The sequence below is a fragment of the Panthera leo genome, chromosome B4 (genome assembly GCF_018350215.1).
Source record: "Panthera leo isolate Ple1 chromosome B4, P.leo_Ple1_pat1.1, whole genome shotgun sequence".
Taxonomy (NCBI): Eukaryota; Metazoa; Chordata; class Mammalia; order Carnivora; family Felidae; genus Panthera; species Panthera leo.
This window is the reverse complement of record NC_056685.1, coordinates 10,873,938-10,895,543: the sequence shown is the minus strand read 5'-3', so window position 1 is coordinate 10,895,543 and position 21,606 is coordinate 10,873,938. Positions and strand designations below refer to the sequence as shown.

The 21,606-nt window shown below is 37.8% G+C and overlaps 1 protein-coding gene across 2 annotated transcripts in view; it reads left to right on the top strand.

Annotated features, from left to right (window-relative positions):
- Positions 1-320: 320 nt before the first annotated feature.
- The window catches only part of UPF2 (UPF2 regulator of nonsense mediated mRNA decay), a 110,308-nt gene continuing 89,022 nt past the window's right edge, over positions 321-21,606 (top strand). Inside the window, exons 1-4 of one of the 2 annotated variants that reach the window (XM_042944864.1) lie at positions 321-457; positions 6,117-6,496; positions 10,457-11,236; positions 20,411-20,571. In XM_042944864.1, the coding sequence (XP_042800798.1) occupies positions 368-457; positions 6,117-6,496; positions 10,457-11,236; positions 20,411-20,571 (1,411 nt within the window). In that variant the 5' untranslated portion in view covers positions 321-367. Of the gene's footprint in view, positions 458-573; positions 688-6,116; positions 6,497-10,456; positions 11,237-20,410; positions 20,572-21,606 lie in introns of those variants that run through there. The other variant, XM_042944866.1, reaches the window with a different exon arrangement.

Sequence of the window (21,606 nt, the reverse complement as noted above, 5' to 3'; positions counted from 1 at the left end):
TACGTTCGCTCCTGGAAACTCCCCTGAGGATCACGTGGCCAAACTTGTCCTTAATGGCGCTCCGTAATTCTCCTACTGTTCCACCGCCCTTCCTTACCTCCTGTTAGCTCCGCCCCACCCCATTCTAGCTACCCCCCCCTCCCCTCCGGCCCGCAGTACCTGCGCCTGCGCATCTCTAATTCAGGCGCTTTCCCTTTCCAGGCGACCAATCCACTTCCTGCCTTCGGTCCTTGTAACACTCCTCCCCTCCGCTGGGGACCTGGCTTGAGGTGCTGGTTGTGGCTGCCCTATTTGTTGCCTGTCTGAAAAACTCGCTCCTCCCATCGAGTAGACCATTTGAACTAGCCGCTTTGTGCGTCGCACATCTATGAGTGTTTTCTCGCGATCCGCCACCCCAGCGTTAAGCCAAGGGCATCGTCATGCCGGCGGAATGGAGACCCGGACAGTTTGCGATCAGGCAAGTGCGTGGACGGCTTTTTCCTTTCCCCCACCCTCCGCCCCGCCCCCACTCGCAGCCTGGCCGCGCTGGTGAGTGGCGGGCGGGAGGGCCGGCGGGCGGAGGGAGGAGGGGGAGCTGAGGGAAGGCGGGCCCTCGGCTGCGAGATAGGTGGGGGGAGGGGAGGGGAGAGCCCGAGCGCTGGAGTTGGTGCTGGGAAACCCGGGGCTAATGTTGACAACAGGCTCGAGGTGAGTCCCGGGGAACCTCCTTCCCCTCCGCTCCAACGATCGGGAGGAAGCGGGACTGGGGGGCACCGGCCTGGACTCCTACTCCCCGAGGGACCCAAGAGGCGACTCCGCACCCCAGCGCTCCGGGGGCGGCGAGCAGTACACGGACCGCAGCTCCGGCGTCGTCCTCCTCAGACCCCTCTCCCGGAGGCTCCCATCACCGCGGGCGCCCCCGGCCCGGGGCAGACATGAGGGGCGGCCGAGGGGGTGTCTGCCCCACATGCCCGGGCTGGGCCTCGGGGCTGAAGGCGGGGAGCCTGCTGTGGCGGGGTGAAGGTGTTTGGGGGTGTGGAGTGGCGCGAGGGGAGGTTGGGGAAAGCTCTTCGGGAGCCGGGAGGGAAGCGAGGGCGAGGAAGTGGGGAGGGTGCGTGTGTGGGAGGATGTGGAGTGGGGAGACCTGTCGGAGAGTCCCGGTCTCGGGTGGTGAGGGAGTGTGGGGTGAGAAGTTGGGGTTGGGGCGAGGATGGTCCGCGAAGGTGACCGTGGCTACCCGTGGGAAAGGGAGTTGTGGCGGGGAAGCGTGTTGGGTATGGGAATGTGCCGCCGGAGCAGGGGTTTGTGGGACATGTGTGTGGAGGGGAAGGGGATTCGGCGTGTTTGGGAATGGTGGGCATGGGTTATTTGCTCCACTTCTGTTTAGTCACATAGACTGAGGGTTCTTCCCTTGGCTTCGTCCCAAGGCTCCTAGTACTTACTCTCGTTGGTACTTCTGAACTAAGGAGATCATCACGGGGTATTTGGTCGTCAGGTTGGCCAAGCAGAACCACCTTAGGATCTTGGGGGTGCACGGTGAACCGGACCACCTGCCCGCTTGCTCTTTGAGGACCCGTATGTAGTGATGCAGCCGACCAAAGTAAAACCATCAGCCTTGTCGTTTATCGTAGTTTTAGGTGTTTGTAAGAAATGTACAACTCCTCGAGAAAACCAGTTTTGAACTCTGGTGAAATTTGTAAAAACTTTGAATGAGTCCTTGATAGGAAGGACGTTTTGAAAAGCCAGAGACTGGGAGATAATGCCCCGGTGCTATTCTGCCCATAGAACATTTTGAATAATAAAGAATTAAAAGGTAAAACAGCATTGTCTAACTCTGAAATATTTTCAGAGCAGTCTGATTGTGATTTCATACATGATCCATATGGTACTTTGTTAAAGGGATATCTTTAAAAGGGAAACATCCCTTTCTCTGCGTTCTGCCCCCCGCCCCCCCAGTACACTCCATTGATACTTGTTTTACTAACTAATAAGGTAGTTTTACTTTCTTTTAGGCATCGAGAGTATTTTTAGAAAACCAACTAAAATATACAACCCAAGAGCCAGGACTCTACTCGGGGAGCTAGGAAGGTGGTTTTAAAAGCATGGTTTCCTTTTAAGGACTGGCTGTGATTGTACTGCGTAATTTGTAAGCTAATCATATTCGAATTAAAAGATCACTCGTATTTATCTTGATTATTTTGAGATGCAGTCTATTTAAAATTTTAGTCTCTACTTGAAAAACTTTTTGAAGCGCTTCAGATACAATCTTTGGCTGTTTATTAAAGCATGGATTTATCAAAATAGTTTAAATTTTGGCATTTCACTAAATACAGTTTAATTGACAGTACAAGTGCGTACTGATCTAAATTACGTTGTTTGTAAATTTGGCTTTTAAAATCTTGAGTCAGGGCATTTAGTGGAGAAGAGCACTGGACAGTGAGGCTTGACTCAGCCATTAAACTAGTGTAATTGGATGGGTCACTCTTCTGCTGTCATGTCAGTGTAAAAATCGAGAATTGGAGTGGAGAAAGTCTAGTAGTCCTAACCCTAAAAACTCTCGTCTTCCAGCGAACTTTTCAGTGTTCGGTGTGAAAGAATAAACATTTATTGAACGCCTTCTGGATGCTAGCTGCTTTGTTAGTAGTTTAAGAATTGTCTCTCTGTTAGTAGTTTAGGAATTCTCTGAGAGAGGTAGCAGTGCCTCCATTTTATCAATGGGTAGACTCAGAGAAGTTGCCCAGTTCCCATAGCTAGCAGGTTGCAGAGTAAGCGTCTGATTTCAGAGCCTGTGTTATTTTCACGTGTTGCATTGCCGTCTTTACATGAGCCTGTACATTTTTATCACATTTTTTTGTTCACTGAAATTTAGTTCCAAGTGTACTCTGGGTGTGTTTGTCATACAAAGATGAGGGGATTCAAAGAATCTAACAGTACCAAGACTTAAGAGTCTTACTGAGAATCTGTTTTATCATGCTGTAGAGCAGGACCAATTCATGAGTGCCTACTACAGTTTGATATAGTAGGCACTTAAACATTTATTGAATAAATGAGTACTGTAGAGTCACAGAAGTTTAGGAAACTCTGTTAAGCTAACAAATGATCCTTTATGAATTTGTCAGATTCTAAGTGAATTTCTTAATGTTTTTGTAGAACTTAATATGTAGTCTTACCTTGATAAATGAGACATTACTTGTAAATTTTGATGCCGTTCTTTTTATTGTGTGTAGTTCCTTGTATTACTGAAATGTCGCTTGTTGATACTTCATTTTGGAAAATCCATACTCTATATATAAACAGTATTCTATTTTGCATATAATGACAATCTAAATAAGATTGTATTGCTACCTTAGGAATTATCATCCCTGTATGTTTTCGCTAATATCTGCCAAAAGTTAAAAACGTAATGTAAAAACTGCTATTAGGGACTCTTTATTCAGATACGTTATTGTATGATTTGTCATAGTATCTATGATCAAGTCTTCTGCCTCACAGTTTGGTATGCACGGTTCTTAATAACTTTAGTTGAGAGTATGGGTTCAAATTCCTGCTCTGTCACCAGCTGTGGAGGCCTTGGTCAAGTTACTTGGTCAAGTCTCAGTTTACTCATTTATAAAATAGGGAAAATAATACCCACCTCATAAAGATTTTAGTATTAAATGAGATAATGTATGTAAGATGTTTACTGTGGTGCCAGTGAGTGGTAGCTATGAGTATTCTCTTTTAAAAGTTTGCTTGCTTTAGGGCATGGTATTTTCACATTAAAGGTGGGTTATTTGAAGCTGTGTAAGCTGCACTTCCCAGATAGCATAAATGTTAAGGCAGCCTTGCCACACAGATAAGTAATTATGCTCTTTCGTGTTTTAATGATTGCCTAAACGGGATTGACAGCTTTTTTTCCTTCTGAGTTACAAACCATTGAGGTTAACTAAAGCCTTTGGGTGTTACCGTCAAAATAAATGCATAGAACGTAGACAGCAGAGTCAAAAGAAAAAGGGGAAGAGGTAGCTGAGAAAAGATATAGAGTATTGAATGTGCCTCCAAAAATTACTTAAAGTGTTTTTATTGGCCTAGGTTTTCTTTCTATGATAACATTTTATTGGAGTGCTGAAATAAATGTGTGTGTGTGTTTACGAAATAAATGTTTATTATTGCAAATGTTTTGTTTGCTAACCTAGTTTTTATTGCTGTCACTTAAAATCTATATTTGAAAATAATTAAGAATACTGTGTGTATATTTAGCTTTTAATAAACTAAGCAGTTTAAATAATTTAATTCTGTGTTTCTTAAATAGAAAGTATTTTGATTTTCTCCTGTGCAATTTGAGATGATTTAGGACTCAAAACATGAATTGCTGTCCATTAAAGAAATTATATTAGAAAACTAGTACACAGAGAAAATTTATTTTTTGAAAAGAAAAATGCTGAATTTTGCTGGGAAATACAGTTTTTTGTTCTACAGTTTATTTCCAGTTAATAGAGCATCTGCTGTAGACTTACGTTATCCAGTAGAACTTAATGTGATAATTAAAATATTCTGTATCTGCACTGATGTGGTAGTCACTAGCCATGTGGAAGTGAGTACTTGAAATACGGGTAGTGACTGAAAAATGGAATTTCAAACTCTTAATTAATTTGCATGTAAGTAGCTACTTGTGGCTAGTGCAGTGGTTTTTAACTGGTGGTGATTTTGCTCCCAGGAGACATTTGGCAGTGTGTGGAGTAATTTTTGGTTGTCAAACTGGGAAGATACTGTTGGTACCTCAGTAGAGAAGGCAGGATGCTGCTAAACTTCATGTAGTGCACAAAATAGTGTCAGCCCCCACCCCCCAAACAAAAGCCCCAAAGAATTGCCTTGCCCGAAATGTCAGTAATGCTGAGGCTGAGAAGCCCTGGGCTGATGGTTACTGTATTGGCAGATACAGGACAGAATATACAGATTCTATAATCATCCTTATGTTTATTTATAGATTAATTTTGACTGATGCTAATGAAAAGATTCAAAGTCTAATTTGAGATATTTGGCGGTTTCTGTATTTGAAAGTTTGATAAGGTTGAAAACGATGGCATGAATTTGTGTCATTTTGTCTGTTCATTTATATAAATTTTTTTTTAATCTTTATTTTTGAGAGAGAGAGAGACAGAGTGTGAGCAGGGGAGGAGCAGAGAGAGAGGGAGACACAGACTCTGAAGCAGGCTCCAGGCCCCAAGCTGTCAGTACAGAGCCCAACGCGGGGCTTGAACTCAAACCGTGAGATCATGACCTGAGCCAAAGTCAGACGCTCAACTGACTGAGCCACCCAGGCGCCCCTTGTCTGTTCATTTATAGATGGCAGGAGCTTGTTTATGTTCCTGCTATAATACTTCTGTTGCACATTGTATGGAATAATGTCACCAGAATCTCTTCACCAAAGTGAAATGTTGGGATTGAAACTGATTCAGAGGCGCCTGGGTAGCTCAGTTAAGCGTCTTTTTTTTTCCAACGTTTATTTTTGAGAGAGAGCACAAGAGGGGAGGGGCAGAGAGAGAGGGGAACAGAGGATCTGAAGCGGGCTCCGTGCTGACCGCACAGAGCCTACTGTGTGAGACTCGAGCTCACAAATCAGCAGATCATGACCTGAGCTCAAGTCAGATGCTTAACCCACACTGAGCTACCCAGGTTGCCCCAAGCGTTTGACTCTTGATCTCAACTGAGGTCATGATTTCAGGGTGGTAAGTTCAAGCCCCGCATTGGGTTCTGTGTTGGGCTTGAAGCCTACTTAAAAAAAAAAACACCTGATTCAAAATATTCTCAGATGCGTGCTGAAGTATTTATGATTAAATGCTATGTTTCATAACTGATAATGCTTGAATTTGGGAGGTTGATTATATTGTGTTCTCCACTTTTGTTTGTGTTATTTTTCCTTAAGAAAGAATGAAAAAAAAAAGTACTTAGACAAAGACATAGCTAATAATGATAGAATGTGGAATGTGACCAGGAAGTTATTTTATCACAGAAATAATACTCATTTTGCGTGCATTTATTTAATATCTCACAACAATGCATTAATATGTTCTGTTTCAAAAACAGTGTCACGTTACTAAAAAAGTCACTGCATCTACAATACTACAAAGAATACTGACATTCTTTTACTCTTACAGATTGTTCTGGGTAACATAATGCCAGCTGAGCGTAAAAAGCCAGCAAGTATGGAAGAAAAAGAAACTTTACTAAACAACAAGGAAAAAGACTGCAGTGAAAGGCGGCCAGTGAGCAGCAGGGAGAAACCAAAAGAGGAGATCAAACTTACTGCCAAGAAGGAGGTTATTAAGGTCCCTGAAGATAAAAAGAAGAAACTGGAAGAAGATAAGAGAAAAAAAGAAGACAAGGAACGAAAGAAAAAAGAAGAAGAAAAGGTGAAGGCAGAGGAAGAATTAAAGAAAAAAGAGGAAGAAGAAAAAAAGAAACATGAAGAGGAAGAGAAAAAGAAGCAAGAAGAGCAGGTAAAACGTCAGCAAGAAGAAGAAGCTGCCCAGTTGAAGTAAGAACATTTATTTTATTTATTGATAAGAAGGAATGGGAAGAATGAAGTGTTGGGAAAACAATGATTATTTGAAATCCGACTTCTGGGGTGCAGTTCCTTGAAGTTGGGAGTATCTTAAGTTACTGGTTCTGTTAGTTTCACTGACCAGAAGCATGCTTATGATGCTTTAATTCCTCCAATTAAATAACAGGAATCTTTAATACATATTTTTTGAGAGGGTAATCTGAACTTTTTAATATTTTTGAGAGAGAGAGGGAGAGAGAAAGAGTGCGAGCAAGGGAGGGGCAAAGAGAGAGGGAGACAGAGGATCCCAAAGCAGGCTCCATGCTGACAGCAGAGAGCCCGGAGAGCCCGATGTGGAGCTGGAACTCCTGAGCCACAAGACCATGACCTGAGCTGAAGTCAGACACTTAACTGACTAAGCCACCCAGGCGCTCCTGGATTGTTTTGATTTTTAAGATGGCTCTTTTTTTTTCATGGTCTCTGGGTTTTTATTTATTTTTATTTTTTTAACGTTTATTTATTTTTGAGAGAGTGACAGAGCATGAGCAGGGGAGGGGCAGATAGAGATGGAGACAGAATGTGAAGCAGGTTCCAGGCTCTGAGCTGTCAGCACAGAGCCCAACACGGGGCTCAAACTCACAAGAATCATGAGATCATGACCTGAGCTGAAGTTGGGATGCTTAACTGACTGAGCCACCCAGGCGCCCCTCATGGTCTCTTTGAAGTTGAAAATCTTTAGTTCTTAATGGCTGTTTGCTGAATTCTTACTATGTGCAGGACACTACAGAGTATATCAGCACATATCCTAAAGGTAGTCATAATGAATAAATTTTATGATCCTCACTTGACAGATTAATAAAATGAAGCTTGAAAAGGTTAAGTAACTTGCATAAAGTCCTAATAAACAGTGGAGCTGCTGGGTTTTTTTTAACCTAGTCAACTTTAAAACTTTGGTCCTTAAAAGCGATTTCGTAGTACCTCCCATTCTTATCTTCATCTAAATCTATTTTTGACCTTGTAAATCTATGCAAGTAGTATGATGAACTGGCAAAAAACAAGGTAGTCCTCACAGGAAAACTACCAAGATGTAGCAAAAATGGCAGCTATTGAGTAGCATGGACTTTTCTCTTCATATGTATAAAAATTTTATATAATGTTTAAAAAGCTGTTTGCAAACATGAATTTTCATGGATCGCTAGAACAGCTCAACCACCTACTTTCCTATCAAAGTTTTTTAGTACCTGTATTTTTTTTTTAATGTTTACTTTCTCTCTCTCTCTCTCTCTCTCTCTCTCGACAGTGACAGAAACAGAGACAGTGTGAGTGGGGGAGGGTCAGAGAGAGAGTGAGACACAGAATCTAAAGCAGGCTCCAGGCCCTGAGCTGTCAGCACAGAGCCCGATGCGGGGCTCGAACTCACAAACTGAGGTCATGACCTGAGTCAAAGTCAGAGGCTTAACCGACTGAGCCACCCAGGCGCCCCTTGTACCTGTCTTTTTAATGAGGTAGTAGAGCCTTAGGTCTGGAAGGCAATAGTAGTGGCCAGTTTGGGAATATTCAGAGCCATGATTCTTGAGAGTTTCTTATATTCTACTTTAAAAAGAAAAAAATTAACAAGGAGCTGTGGACCACACAGAATGAGGCAGGTACAAAATGAGACTGCTATTAAGTATGAGTGTAAAAAGAACCCTGGTTTTGAAGACTCATGAAAAACAGTGCAATGTATTTCACTGCTATTTTATATTAATTACGTGTTGAAATTGAACTATTTTAGATTTGTTGGGCTAAAAATATGTTCAAATTAATTTTAAAAATTCATAAGGATATTCAATTTCACTTATTTTTGCTCCTCCCCCTACCCTCCTATAGAAAGAACAAACAAAACAAAACAAACCAATCACCAAAATCCCAACTTTTTATTGGGAAAAATTCACACATATTCAAAAAATAGGATAGAATAATGAATCAGTCCTCCCAACACCCCCCAATCACTCTGTCTACCCAGCATCAACAATTACCCACTTTTTTCCCCTGGAAAAAAAGGGTATTTTAGAGCATTATTATTTCACTGGTAAATATTTGATTTATGTATTTTTTTTTTTTAAACTGTTTTAAAAGTTTATTTTGACAGAGAATGTGCCGGGGAGGAGCAGAGAGAGAGAGAGAGAGAGGGAAAGAGAGGGAGAGAGACAGAATCCCAAGTAGGTTCTGAACTGTCAGTGTCGAGCCCAATGCAGGGCTCAAACTCACGAACCCGGGAGATCATGATATGAGCTGAAACCAAGATTTGGACGCTTAACTGACTAGAGCCACCCAGGCACCCTCATTTATGTATTTTAAAGTGTTTTTATTGCTAATGAAAATAGATTTAATTAATGTATATACATAGTTGTTTGTTTGTTTGTTTATTTATTTATTTATTTATTTTGAGAGACCCAGAGCGTGTGCAGGGGAGGGGCGGAGAGAGAGAATCTCAAGCAGGCTCCGCACCGCCAGTGCAAGAGCCCCACGTACAACTCCATCTCACAAACTGGGAGTTCATGACCTGAGCTGAAATCAAGAGTTGGATGCTTAACCAACTGAGCCACCAGGCACCCCAAGAGATATTTTCTTAAAGTGCATTCTCACTGCTAATCTTGTATTTGTGTTTGGCTGGGAGACTTCTTTGAGATACTCACATGTCCGTGTTTGCAGTGATGGATGCAATTTGCTGTTAAAATGTTGTGGCTTTTAGTGGAAAAATCATAGAAGGGTTGCTCAGGGATGGTTATTTCAGAAAGATGAAAATCTGATTTCTTAGAAATTTATATTTTAAAGTTACATATTTTAGTATCTCAGAGGCCTCACAGTCAGAGAGATACCCTACCCTCCCACCCCTGCCCAAGTTATTTTATTACTTGTGCAATTTAAACATGTTCCATCTTTTAATTTTTTTTTTTTTTTTTTTTCAGGATAAACTGTTTGTTAGCCTTTTATTAAAGGAGTTTTATCGTATAGTTTTCTTCTGGTTCCTTTCCAGAATTTCTTAATTACACTTGAATTTTAAGACCCAAACCAAGAAAGGTACTTTATTAAAGGTTTGGTTAATGCTGAAGTATGGAAAAATGGTACTTAACATATTAAAACATTGTTTTTCTAATTTTTTTTTAACATTTATTTATTTTTGAGAGACTGAGAGAGACAGAGCATGAGCAGGGGGAACAGAGAGAGAAGGAGGCACAGAATCTAAAGCAGGCTCCAGGCTCTGAGCTGTCAGCACAGAGCCTGATGCAGGGCTCAAACCCGCTAACTGCGAGATCACGACCTGAGTCAAAGTCGGACACCCAACCGACTGGGCTACCTAGGTGCCCCACATATTAAAACATTTTTAATGCATTTTTTACAAACCTTATTCTTTATAGTCTTTGTGGACAGTTTTTTTTTCTCTCTTACCAATGCTTTTACCTGTTTTAGGTATTTTAGGTATCCTTCCTAGGTATTTTGTATTTTTCATACTATGCATCATGTATTTAATCCATTTATTTTTTCACCTTTATTGCGGTAGAATTGACAAAAGTGTCTTATCCATTTCGTTTGCTTGTTGGCAGAATGATTTTTACTCTAGTTATTCAGAATCCTCCACTCTGTCACATTTGATATTTTCAGCGTACTGGGTTCTTATTATCTTAAGTCATTAATAAAAATGTTTTTAAAATTAGGAAAAGGAGCACCTGTCTGGCTCAGTCGGTAGAGCGCGCAACTCTTGATTTCGGGTTTTGAGTTCGAGCCCCACATTGGGTACAGAGATAACTTAAAAAAGATATCTTTAAAAAAGAAGTAGGAAAAGGGCCTTTTGCATGGTTTGTTCCTTTTGGATGCTGATGCTTATATGATTTTACTTTCGCTCTTATGAAATTTGTCAGAGATGCTTCAGAATATACAGGTTATTTTATTTACTTGTTTGTTTTTATATAGAGAGAAAGAAGAATCCCTTCAGCTTCATCAAGAAGCTTGGGAACGACATCAGTTAAGGAAGGAACTTCGTAGCAAAAACCAAAATGCTCCAGACAACCGACCAGAGGAAAATTTCTTTAGCCGACTAGACTCAAGCTTGAAGAAAAATACTGCTTTTGTCAAGAAGTTAAAAACTATTACGGAACAACAGAGAGACTCCTTGTCCCATGATTTTAATGGCCTAAATTTAAGCAAATACATTGCAGAAGCTGTAGCTTCTATTGTGGAAGCAAAGCTGAAAATATCTGATGTGAACTGTGCTGTGCACTTGTGCTCTCTCTTTCACCAGCGTTATGCCGACTTTGCTCCGTCACTTCTTCAGGTTTGGAAAAAACATTTTGAAGCGAGGAAAGAAGAGAAAACCCCTAACATTACCAAGTTAAGAACTGATTTGCGTTTCATTGCAGAATTGACAATAGTTGGGATTTTCACTGACAAGGAAGGTCTATCCTTAATCTATGAACAGCTAAAAAATATTATTAATGCTGATCGGGAATCCCATACTCACGTTTCTGTGGTGATTAGTTTTTGTCGACATTGTGGAGATGATATTGCTGGACTTGTACCACGGAAAGTGAAGAGTGCCGCGGAGAAGTTTAATTTGAGTTTCCCTCCTAGTGAGATAATTAGTCCAGAGAAACAACAACCTTTCCAGAATCTTTTAAAAGAGTACTTTACATCTTTGACCAAACACCTGAAAAGGGACCACAGGGAGCTTCAGAATACAGAGAGACAAAACAGGTGATTTTCATATTTCTCAGAATTGAGAATTTATTTTGGAGCTCATACTTAAAAAGTTTCTTAAGTCTTCGTGCCACTGAAAGAACTTGTGGAAAAGGGCTCATTGCAGGGGATTTCTTAACATTTCCAGGAGAATTTCAGAGTGTAACCGTTAAAGTACTCATGTTTAAATGGGAGTCTTATCATAGATTTTGTTTCTGAATTTAAAAGAAACCTGGCAAGTATATGGTGATTTTTACTTTGGGGATGTGTTTTGTTCCTGTGATTTAAGAAACTCCTTACTGTTGAGGGATTTTCTTTTTCTGTCACTTCAACTTATCTGCTATTATTTTTGTGTTTTGTTGTGCCCTCTCTATAACAGGTTTGCTTTCATTGTTTTGAATCTTAATTCATTGATGTCACTGTTGATACTTGCTCTTCTTAGAAAACAAGTCGTTTTATTTCATAGTCTGTATTTTAGATCAGAAATTTGGAAAATAGTGCAACAAATTAGATGTGAAAAAATTTCTTAAATGCTACTGTGTAGAGTGCATTTACAGGAGTCTCTCTCCGGGGAACATCCATTTAAAATTCTGAAGGAATAATGTATGTGTCTGTGGTAATTAGTGAAGATACCTGATTGAGGGGCCACCTTTGATTGTTACAAGATAACTATTCTGTAGCCTCTGGACCTAGGAGGCATCCATAAACTAGAAGTTGATGGAAGTTGGTGGGCACTAGGTCAACTTTTATGGAGGGTGGATTTGGAGGGCTGAGGGGTACAGAAAGGAGACAACAGCAGTAGCCAAAGTATTTGGCTGAATACTTTCATCTATTTGAAGTGCATGGTTGAGTCTGAAATTGCTGTTTTTCAGGAATTAGGATGGGAGAGGATACTTTTCTATTTCCATAAGGTCCTTCCACAGTGGGGAAGGACCTACTGGTTTAAGTAGTTACCACTAGAAGGTGATTGACTTAACTAAAGATTAGTAGTATATGCCAGTAATACAGTTAGGTCTGGGTCAGGATAGGTTCAGAGACTGTATGGCTAAACCCTGGTGGTTGAGGATCATTCAAGAGGCGAGAGTCTAAGATGGCAATGGTGTTCCTCAAGGTTTCTTTAAAAAAAAAAAATTTTTTTTTGTTTTGTGCTTTTGATAGTGAGGACTGTTTTAAACTTTGAATAGGCAACTTCCGGCTGAATTTATATAGTCAGTAATGAGTTTAAAAAGAAAGTAGTGGTCCTCTTAATAATTCTCATATATTCAAGATCTTAATTATGACTTACATAGTGTTTTGTCATTTTCCTAGTCGTTTTCTTTTTCCCATATGTTCTACCTAATACATCACAACTGATTTTGTAGGTATGCTTTGATTCCTTTTTATTGGCTACTTTAAAGGTTTTGTGTGTGTGTTTATTTTTGATTGGCCTCACAGAAGCTTAGAGGGTGGAGTCTACAGTGATTTAATCTAATCACCCAATGAAGGAATCCATTTTACAGATTATCTGACAAAGTATTCTTCCTTTGAAAACCTCTCAAAGGAGCTTAGAGCCATTTCTGTGTGGGACACTCCTACTTACTAGGAATTCAAGCAGAAAATTAACTCCATAAAATGGTTCCCTTTGATGTACTTCTTTTTTTCTGGTTCAGATGGAATAAAGCTGCTGAAAGTGGGGGTCTATGAACTGTTTACCTGTTCACAATGAATTAAGTATAGAAGCACACGAAGCATTTAGACATCCTTATAGCAGTTTTCCATAGTTGTGGTATTGTTCCTGTATTTTATAAAAGCACCTGCAGTGATTAGAAAAAAAAATAATTCCTTTACCACAGTTTGAGAAGCACTGATATGGGACATGTCTCCTCTTTTCATGATAATATCTCAGATATTTGCAGACTGCCAGGTGGTTTCCCTTTCATCTTCTCAAGGCTAAATACCTCCTGTTCCTTCAGTTTGTTCCATGATTTCGACATGACTATCCTTAGGACATTTGTTTTGGATGCATTTTTTCCTGCCTATAATCTAAAATTCCATTAGTTTCTATAGCTGCTCTGTCATTCTTTTGACTGTTAGGCTTATATATGCCTAAAGACTAATTTTTCAAATGAACTGCTGCCAAATCAGTTCTTCACCTTGAATTACTATAACTAATTTTTTGAATCTGAATGCAGACTTCCCTCTTTTAACTTTATTTAGATATTTTTGGCATATTATTTTAGTCTAATTATAATATTGAATGATGATTATTATTTTTAATATATCAGTGACTTATATTAATTTGTACTTACTTTCTGGTCATATCCAGCTTTGATAAGCAGACCTGTTCTTTAATATTATTTCAAGTGAAAATTTTGAACAGGATATAGTGTTAAGAGCATGGTTTTGTGGACTTTCCCTAGAAACTTTTATTCATTTCAATATGGAACTGTTAGGTTATTAGAGGAGGTTATTTACCTAGCAGAAATTGACCTTACCATCATAGCAGTCATTTTATCATGGGATACTGCCTACTTAGATGTAGTAATTTGGGAGATGGGAAAATCTTAATCATCATATAACAAATAATTAGCATATAGCTTAATAAATAACTCATGCCTAGGACAGCGTCAATCTGAGGAGCCTCTGTAGTGAAGATTTGAATACCTGACTGACCAAGACGCATGAAGAATGGATTAGTGCAGAGTCCCTTGGCCTAGTATTAGTACATTACGGTGTACTGTAAAAATGATCAGTTTCCCAAAGTTTCCCCTTCCCAGTCATTATCCAGTAGGTGTTTTGAGGTTTTTCTAATCATGGGAATAAATCATGGACAATAATTTTTCCCAGTAAGGTTTCTCTTAGGCATGGTAATGCTGGAAATCTAGGTGCCAAGCTAGTGGATGTTTAAGCCTTTATTCAGTATCTTAATAATGACAGTTTTAAAAAAATCAAATCCATTGTATTTTCAGTCTATGAATCCTAAATGGTTTTGGTCATTTTAATTAACTTGGGAGATGGCACTATTCATAGAGGTTGTGAAGCCTTTGTGTATACTCCTTTGTTTTTATTTTAATTTTTTTAATGTTTACTCTTGAGAGAGACAACACTAATGGGGGAAGGGCAGAGAGAGAGGGAGAAGAATCTGAAGCAAGCTGCAGGCTCTGAGCTGTCAGTACAGAGCCCAGTGTGGGGTTTGAACTCACAAACTGTGAGATTATGACCTGAGCTGAAGTCAGATGCTTAGCCAACTGAGCCACCTAGGCGCTCCTATACTCCTTAAGCTCTATACTTAAGAATTCTTTCAACCAATTAAAAAAAATAGAATAATAAAATCTCTGGTATTTTCTTAAAGATGTTAATGAATGAATGAATGAATGAAGACAGTGACTGCACAAGACCTGTTGAGTCTTAACTGTTCCTTTCTCACGTTTGCTGGGCTGATACCATAGGTATTAGATAGTTCTGTTTCTAAGCCCTTGAGGGATTTACAGTTATAAGCAGAATACAGCTGGCCCTAGGGTTTGGTGAATTTTAATAAATTTGAACTTACAAGCTTTTTGTACTTAAAACAATTTTTAAAATACATTTTAGTTAAGCGATTGATCCTGGGGACTTATAATTAATATTTAGACGTCTAAAAATATTATCTTGCAACATCTGTCAATTTAGAGTTAATAGCTTTACTTCTTGGTAAGTTTTATGTTCAGTGCTCTATACTTGAAATGTTTTGTACTATGAGATATTATTCTCATAGAGGTAATATTACCTGCTACTTTTTGGCTTTTAATAAAAATTGAAGAAATGATTTAATTTTTATTTAGATATTACTTAATTATGTAGAAGAATTTGTTTCTTGTAGTGAAATCGTGAATTCAGATGTTAAGTCAATTCTTGCTTGAATAATTTCGAAGTGTCTTAATTTCTTTCTTTCTCCCTAACTGATGGGAGTGGTAGCAGAAGTTTCTCCTTTTAAGTATTGGTGAATTAGGACCTTCATGATTACATGTTCAAACAGCACTAAGTGATTTGATTGAAAGTATAGTTAAAAAAAAAAAAAGTACAATGTAGGCTTTCCTCCATTAGTTAATAAAATCAGGGAGGTTTCTTTCATTAATGCAAATTCATGCGGTATTACTTTACCAGTGATGAAACTTGATAGCACATTAACGTAAAATTAAATAGCGTTGCTTTTACCTTCTGCTTTTCTCCCAGGTAAGTTGTACCTTGCCTATAGTTGTGGGTTGTTTTTTTTTTTTTTTTTTAAACAGGTGGATCGTTAGATAAATTGTGTAGTACTTAAGCGCTATTAAGATGTTCTATCACTGTACTTTATACTCAGTGAGGCTTTTTTTTTTTTTTTTTTTTTTTAAACTCAGTGAGGCTTTAACAGTTTTGTAAGTGCTCTAAAATTGTTACCTCTTTCCAGGTATTCTCTAACTCTGATTCAATGACTTTGACAGTTTAATAAATATTTGATCGAGTACATTTATGCTTACCGTGCAGTAGTGGCTTTTCACACAAGATTATAAGACATCCATAACTAAATTCTAAAATGAAACCGAAAGAAAATTATTCTCATGAAAATTTGACAAATTGCTGAGATGAAAGGTAAAATCTAGTAGCTTTTAATGGGTCTGCCTCATGATTATAAATGAGCTTGCTCATTGTGACTTATGTAGCAAGTGACAGATCGGATTCTTTCATACCTCTTCATACTGTATTTTTCACAACTTCCATGTTACTCTTCATCTGCATTTAGGACTTGTACTAGATTTTAAAGTGTCTAGTAAACACATTAGCAGTGCACACAGTGCTTACCCAGTCAGGTCCAGATAAAAGGACCTGAAGGAATATAAAATAAGCCCCTCAGTGTGAGAGGGCTTGCCTTTGATAGATGCATTTGAGAGACATTCTAATTCCAATGTTAGGTACCAAGTGGACAATTTTACTTTAATTTGGGAGGCAGTATATATGGTCCAATAGTTGTGAGCATGGACGCTGGAGCCTGGCTACGTGTGTTCACATCTTAGATTTGTCATTTACTTAGTTCTGTAACTCTCAGCAAGTTATCTCACATCTCTGTGCTTCAGTTTTCCCTTCTGTAAAATGGAGTAACAGTAGCACTCTACCTTGGAGGTAAATGTGAACGATGCAATGAATTCACATGTAAAAGCACTTAACAGTATCTGATTCATTGTAAGTATTCAGTAAATGTGAGTTTATTACTTGTGATATATTGCTTGCTTAATCCTTCAGAAAGTCCTGATTGGGATGTCTCTTGTACCTTTTTATGATTTTGAAAATTTGTATATTAAGCTTTGATAGCTTTTAAAAATTTTTTCATTTTTAAAATAACGCGAGACAACAGCATACAAAATAAAAGCGAGAAAGTCAAGAAGAATAAAAATGAAAAAAGAAAAACAAAAAATAGGTCTCAAGACTAGAATCATTTGAGACATTTATGACTTTTCTCATGAGATAGAATGCTCGATTCAAGAGTGGACTATTTGATATTTTCTGTCAGTTCTACAGTATTGAATTAGTAATATAAAAAACACTAGAAATCAAAGATTGACATACCTTAGGGTTGTTTCCACCCAGCTCATCATTGGGTGAAGGAGGTCTATTGTATTTTTATTATAATGAATCAGATTTGGAATTAATTTTGTTTTCATTGCTTGCTTTTCATATCTTTAAGATGGTCCCAGTAACTCCCTCTTGTACAATGATGTCATGAGAAGGAATGTACTCATTTATAATACCTTTAACAGTGATACTAATTCAGAGAACTCCAGTTATGACAAGGATTGGCAAACTATGGCCCGCAGGCCAGATAGACCCACCACTACTTTTTGTACAGCTGGTGAGCTGAGAATAAGAATGGTCTTTATCTTTTTAATTGGTTGAAAAAAAATCAAAAGAGGAATATTTTGTGAAATACTAAAACTATATGAAGTTCAGATTTCAGTGTCCATAAATAAAGCATTATTGGAAAATAGTCATGCTCATGTGTTGTTGTATTATTGCCTATGGCTGCTTTTGTGCCAGATCAGCAGACTTGAATACTTGTAACAAAGACCATATGGTCTGCAGAGCCTAAAATATTTATATCTGGCCCCTTTGCAGAAATAGTTTGCTAACCTCTGATTTATGATAGTCTCAAAAAGATTGGCTTCTATTCAACATTCTGAATATATGTGCTTCTGAAGAGATTATAATTAAAATGATATGTGATAAATCATATATTCAGCTTGATTTTGCATAGTGATAGATTGCTGTGGAATTTTCCTAAGAAATTTTGGTGAGATTTATTTTACACTGATGAACAGACTAGGTACTTGGGTCAAATGTGCTGTGTAATGTTTAGTTCCCTCATACAGGTCTTCTAAAAAAAGCTAAACTAAAAATCTTTTCCAATGGGCTTCATAAACATAAAAAACTGCCATATATAAAACATTCATTAAAAAATGTCTCATTTTAATTTCATTCAAACCTCTAAATGATTCTAGGGATTTTGAATGTTCAGGTACCTATGGTGCATTTATTTCTCTGCTTAAAATGTATAGACTTACTACATCCTGTGTGTTCAGTCCGATGTTTAGTAAATGTATATTAAATAAATGGTCAAGGAAAATATGTAGGACTGTATAAGTTTTGTGTGTAACAGAACTCTTCCCATGCCATTTCATTGGTATCTTGCATTGCTTGCCAAGTTTTCAGTATAAGGTATGATTAGAAAATAAATCTACCAAAATCTGAGCTTTTTTTCTGAGGACTGTTGTCTCTAGGTCGTAACCTAAGCACATATTAGTACTGTTAACAAGTCTGATCATGGGATTGAGATTTAGGAAGTGTGAGGAGTTACCTCTGGAGCTTCAGAGTTTTAAATTGGTTCCAGGATGACTGGAAAGGAACTGGAACGCATACAAAGGCAGCTATCATAGAATTATATCACTTTTAATTGATCCAATGCAAAGTCCCAGGCAAATGATTGAAAATGAGGTTGATATTGGAAAAAGAGTGTTTTCTGCTGTGATAAAATAGTCCTCACTTTGCTAATGCCTATGTATCATAAATCCTTAGTGAATGTTGTATAACCTAAAACTGGATGTATTGTTCTTTAGATGACTCTAGTGTTGCAACTTGTTAGAAAAATTAAGTTCCAGGTTCTGTTATTTTGTTTTTTTTTTAATTTTTTTTTTTTAATGTTTATTTATTTTTGAGACAGAGACAGAGCATGAACAGGGGAGGGTCAGAGAGAGAAGGAGGCACAGAATCTGAAACAGGCTCCAGGCTCCGAGCTGTCAGCACGGAGCCCGACGCGGGGCTCGAACTCACGGACTGTGAGATCATGACCTGAGCCGAAGTCGGCCGCTCAACCGACTGAGCCACCCAGGCGCCCCCAGGTTCTGTTATTTTGAAACATTTCCCAGTGTCTTTTCAAGTACTGAAATAATTTTGCATCATCTTAATTGTCATTAGAGGTTCTGAAATCCCTTAGAACTGTTATTATCCCTCTTAACATAATTTGCTATGGAACAGACTGCTAAGGGGGTGCCTGGGTGGCTCACTTGGTTAAGTGTCTTGATTTTTTACCTCAAGTCAGGTCTTCATGTCAGGGTCGTGAGTTCAAGCCCCACTTTGGGCTTCATGCTGGGTGTGAAGCTTACTTTGAAAAAAAAAAAAAAAAGAATAAAGTTTTTATTGGTTAACATTTTTCCAATACATTGCAGAACATTTCAGAGTAGCCTACTTTTGAACATTATTTATTTAAACAGTTTAATTTTAGTGGCTTTTTCTAAATTCAAAAATGACATAATTTCTAATTAAAAGTTCTAACAAGCTCACTCATTGAAAGCAGTCCCAGTCATTGCTTTCATGGTTTAAGTATTTTTGAATGCTTTGAGTTTAGAATTCATTCATGTAACTTACTGAAAGACTGTTTTTTTCAGTAAGATTAGTTTGAAATAAACAGGTGAAGAGAGAAACTATTCTTGTTGATAGAACGGTATCGTCCAATGTACTTTTAAATCGTAAGAAAATGAATGAAAATTTCTCATTTTAGATCCCTAATAAGGCCAGATAAGAAAAAAAGAAGATTGAATTTAATGAATAGTAATGTATGCATTGATCTATCTTGTGCTTGTAATGGGAGCTGATAATTCCTAACAAAAAAAATGTTAGCTGGAATGTTACAGCATTTAAACAAAAGTTTATGTGAGTAGGACTAGGATAAGAGAAAAATTTGGAAATTGTTCCAGCTAAGCAGGGATGAATAAGTGTAGGCATTGTTTTTCACGTTATTTTCTGTTAACTTTTAAGTTAACATCAGAAAGTAACTCATTCTCTTCACTTTTCATAAGGAAATTCAAATGACAAGTAAAAAACTTTATAATAATTTGAAAATGACTTAATTTACGATTGGCTTTTTGAAACCTATATTGCATTAAGATTTGTAGATTTCAAACATTACACTACATGTGTATTATAAATAGTATTATAAGTAGTTGCAGGTGTGGACATCTCAACTGTCTATATAGAGAGATTTTTACTTGACTATACATTTTGAAAAATTTCGAAAGTTCTGCATTTCTAATTATGAGTGGCTTATTAGTGAACTGTTGGTAAAGTGAAAGACTAGTTGTGTTCTCTGCTCCTCAGATGGCCTGGCCTGGCTTGGCTTAAGTGGGTTTCTCAATTAATATTTGTTAAATGGATAAATAACCAGTACTTGTGTAGGAAACAGAATTGGCTGTTTACAATATTTGGGCTTTTTCAAAAGATAATCTTGATTCATATCATTGTGAATGTTTAAGAATACTGATTTTATAACTTACTGTTTTTGAACAGTAACTTTTTAAGGTGTGTTAAGTATTTTTGATTAACTGTATGTCTGAAGGCGGTATGGCTTTAACAAAATACTTTAAAAATAATTTGTGTTTAGTGGCATTGTTAAATTTTATATTACTGCAGGCATAATTGTTAATTACTTTTAATGTTCTTTGAAGAACTAATGTTGAAATTTAGTTAGGTGAATTTGATTATACTAGTTTTACTTTCAGATACATCTTGGAAACTTTACAAATAATTTGAAGAAAATCATGCTAATAAGCTTATGTGATAAAATCAAATTTTGTGGAACGTTTCCAATATAATACATGATCACATCTGCTTTGATGAGTTTATCAGATTATTTCATCATTCATTTTATAGGCGTATTCTCCATTCTAAAGGAGAGCTAAGTGAAGATAGACATAAACAGTATGAGGAGTTTGCTATGTCGTATCAGAAGTTGCTAGCAAATTCTCAATCCTTAGCAGACCTTTTGGATGAAAATATGCCAGATCTTCCTCAAGACAAACCAACACCAGAAGGTAAGATAACCCTAAAAACATTGTGATTTTTCCACTAAGCACTATCCCTTATCTTTACTTTCTTTAGATGTATATCATTAAAAATTCAAGTTTTCAACATGCATTTAGAGTTTTTTAAATGAAGTAGTATTAAGACCTAATAAGAACTTTGAAAAGCTACTACTTGAAATGCTCCTCTGAATAGAGAAGGTTTGGCACTTAACAATACTTAACTCATATGATCTTACGATGTATTCTTTTGGGTTCTTTTGTATTAAGTATCTTTGGATTATATCCAACAGGGACCTGTCTGAAAACCATACCTGGGGTTATAGAAAGATTCACTTTGTTTCTCAAAGAGGTAATAAAGTGGATTGGATCTTTGGGATTCTAGTTTTTTTTTTTTTTTTTTTTTTTTTTTTTTTTTTTAAGTTTATTTTATTTATTTTGAGAGAGAGCATGAATGGGAGAGGGTCAGAGAGAGAGGGAGAAATAGAATCCCAAGTAGTGTCCAAGCCGTCAGCACAGATCCCAACACAGGGCTCAATCTCACAAACTATGAGATTGCGATCTGAGCCAAAACCAAAAGTCAAACACTTAACCAGCTGTGCCACCCAGGTGCCCCTCTAATATTTTTATATTTTCCTTTTTTTTTTTTAAGTTTATTTATTTTGAGAGAGAGAGCGAGAGTGGGAGGGGCAGATAGAGGGAGAGCGAGAGAATCCCAAGCAGGCTCTACTGTCAGTACAGATCCCAGTGCGGGGCTTAAACCCACGAACCGTGAGATCATGACCTGAGCTGAAACCAAGAGTCAGACACTTAACAAATTGAGCCACCCAGGTACAATATTTATCCTTATTTTTAATCCGTTGGTTTTGAATGATACATTATCTTAAACTGTTATTTAGAAGTAAAACTTGCTGTTTTGTGAGGTAAATTTTCATTTTGTGAGATGGGTTGTTTTTTATACTATTTCAAAGGTGTTTTAAAGTTACTTTTTTGATTGCCCTTAAGTTGGTAGGGCTCTTAATACATTAAATCTGTCATACCAAGTAC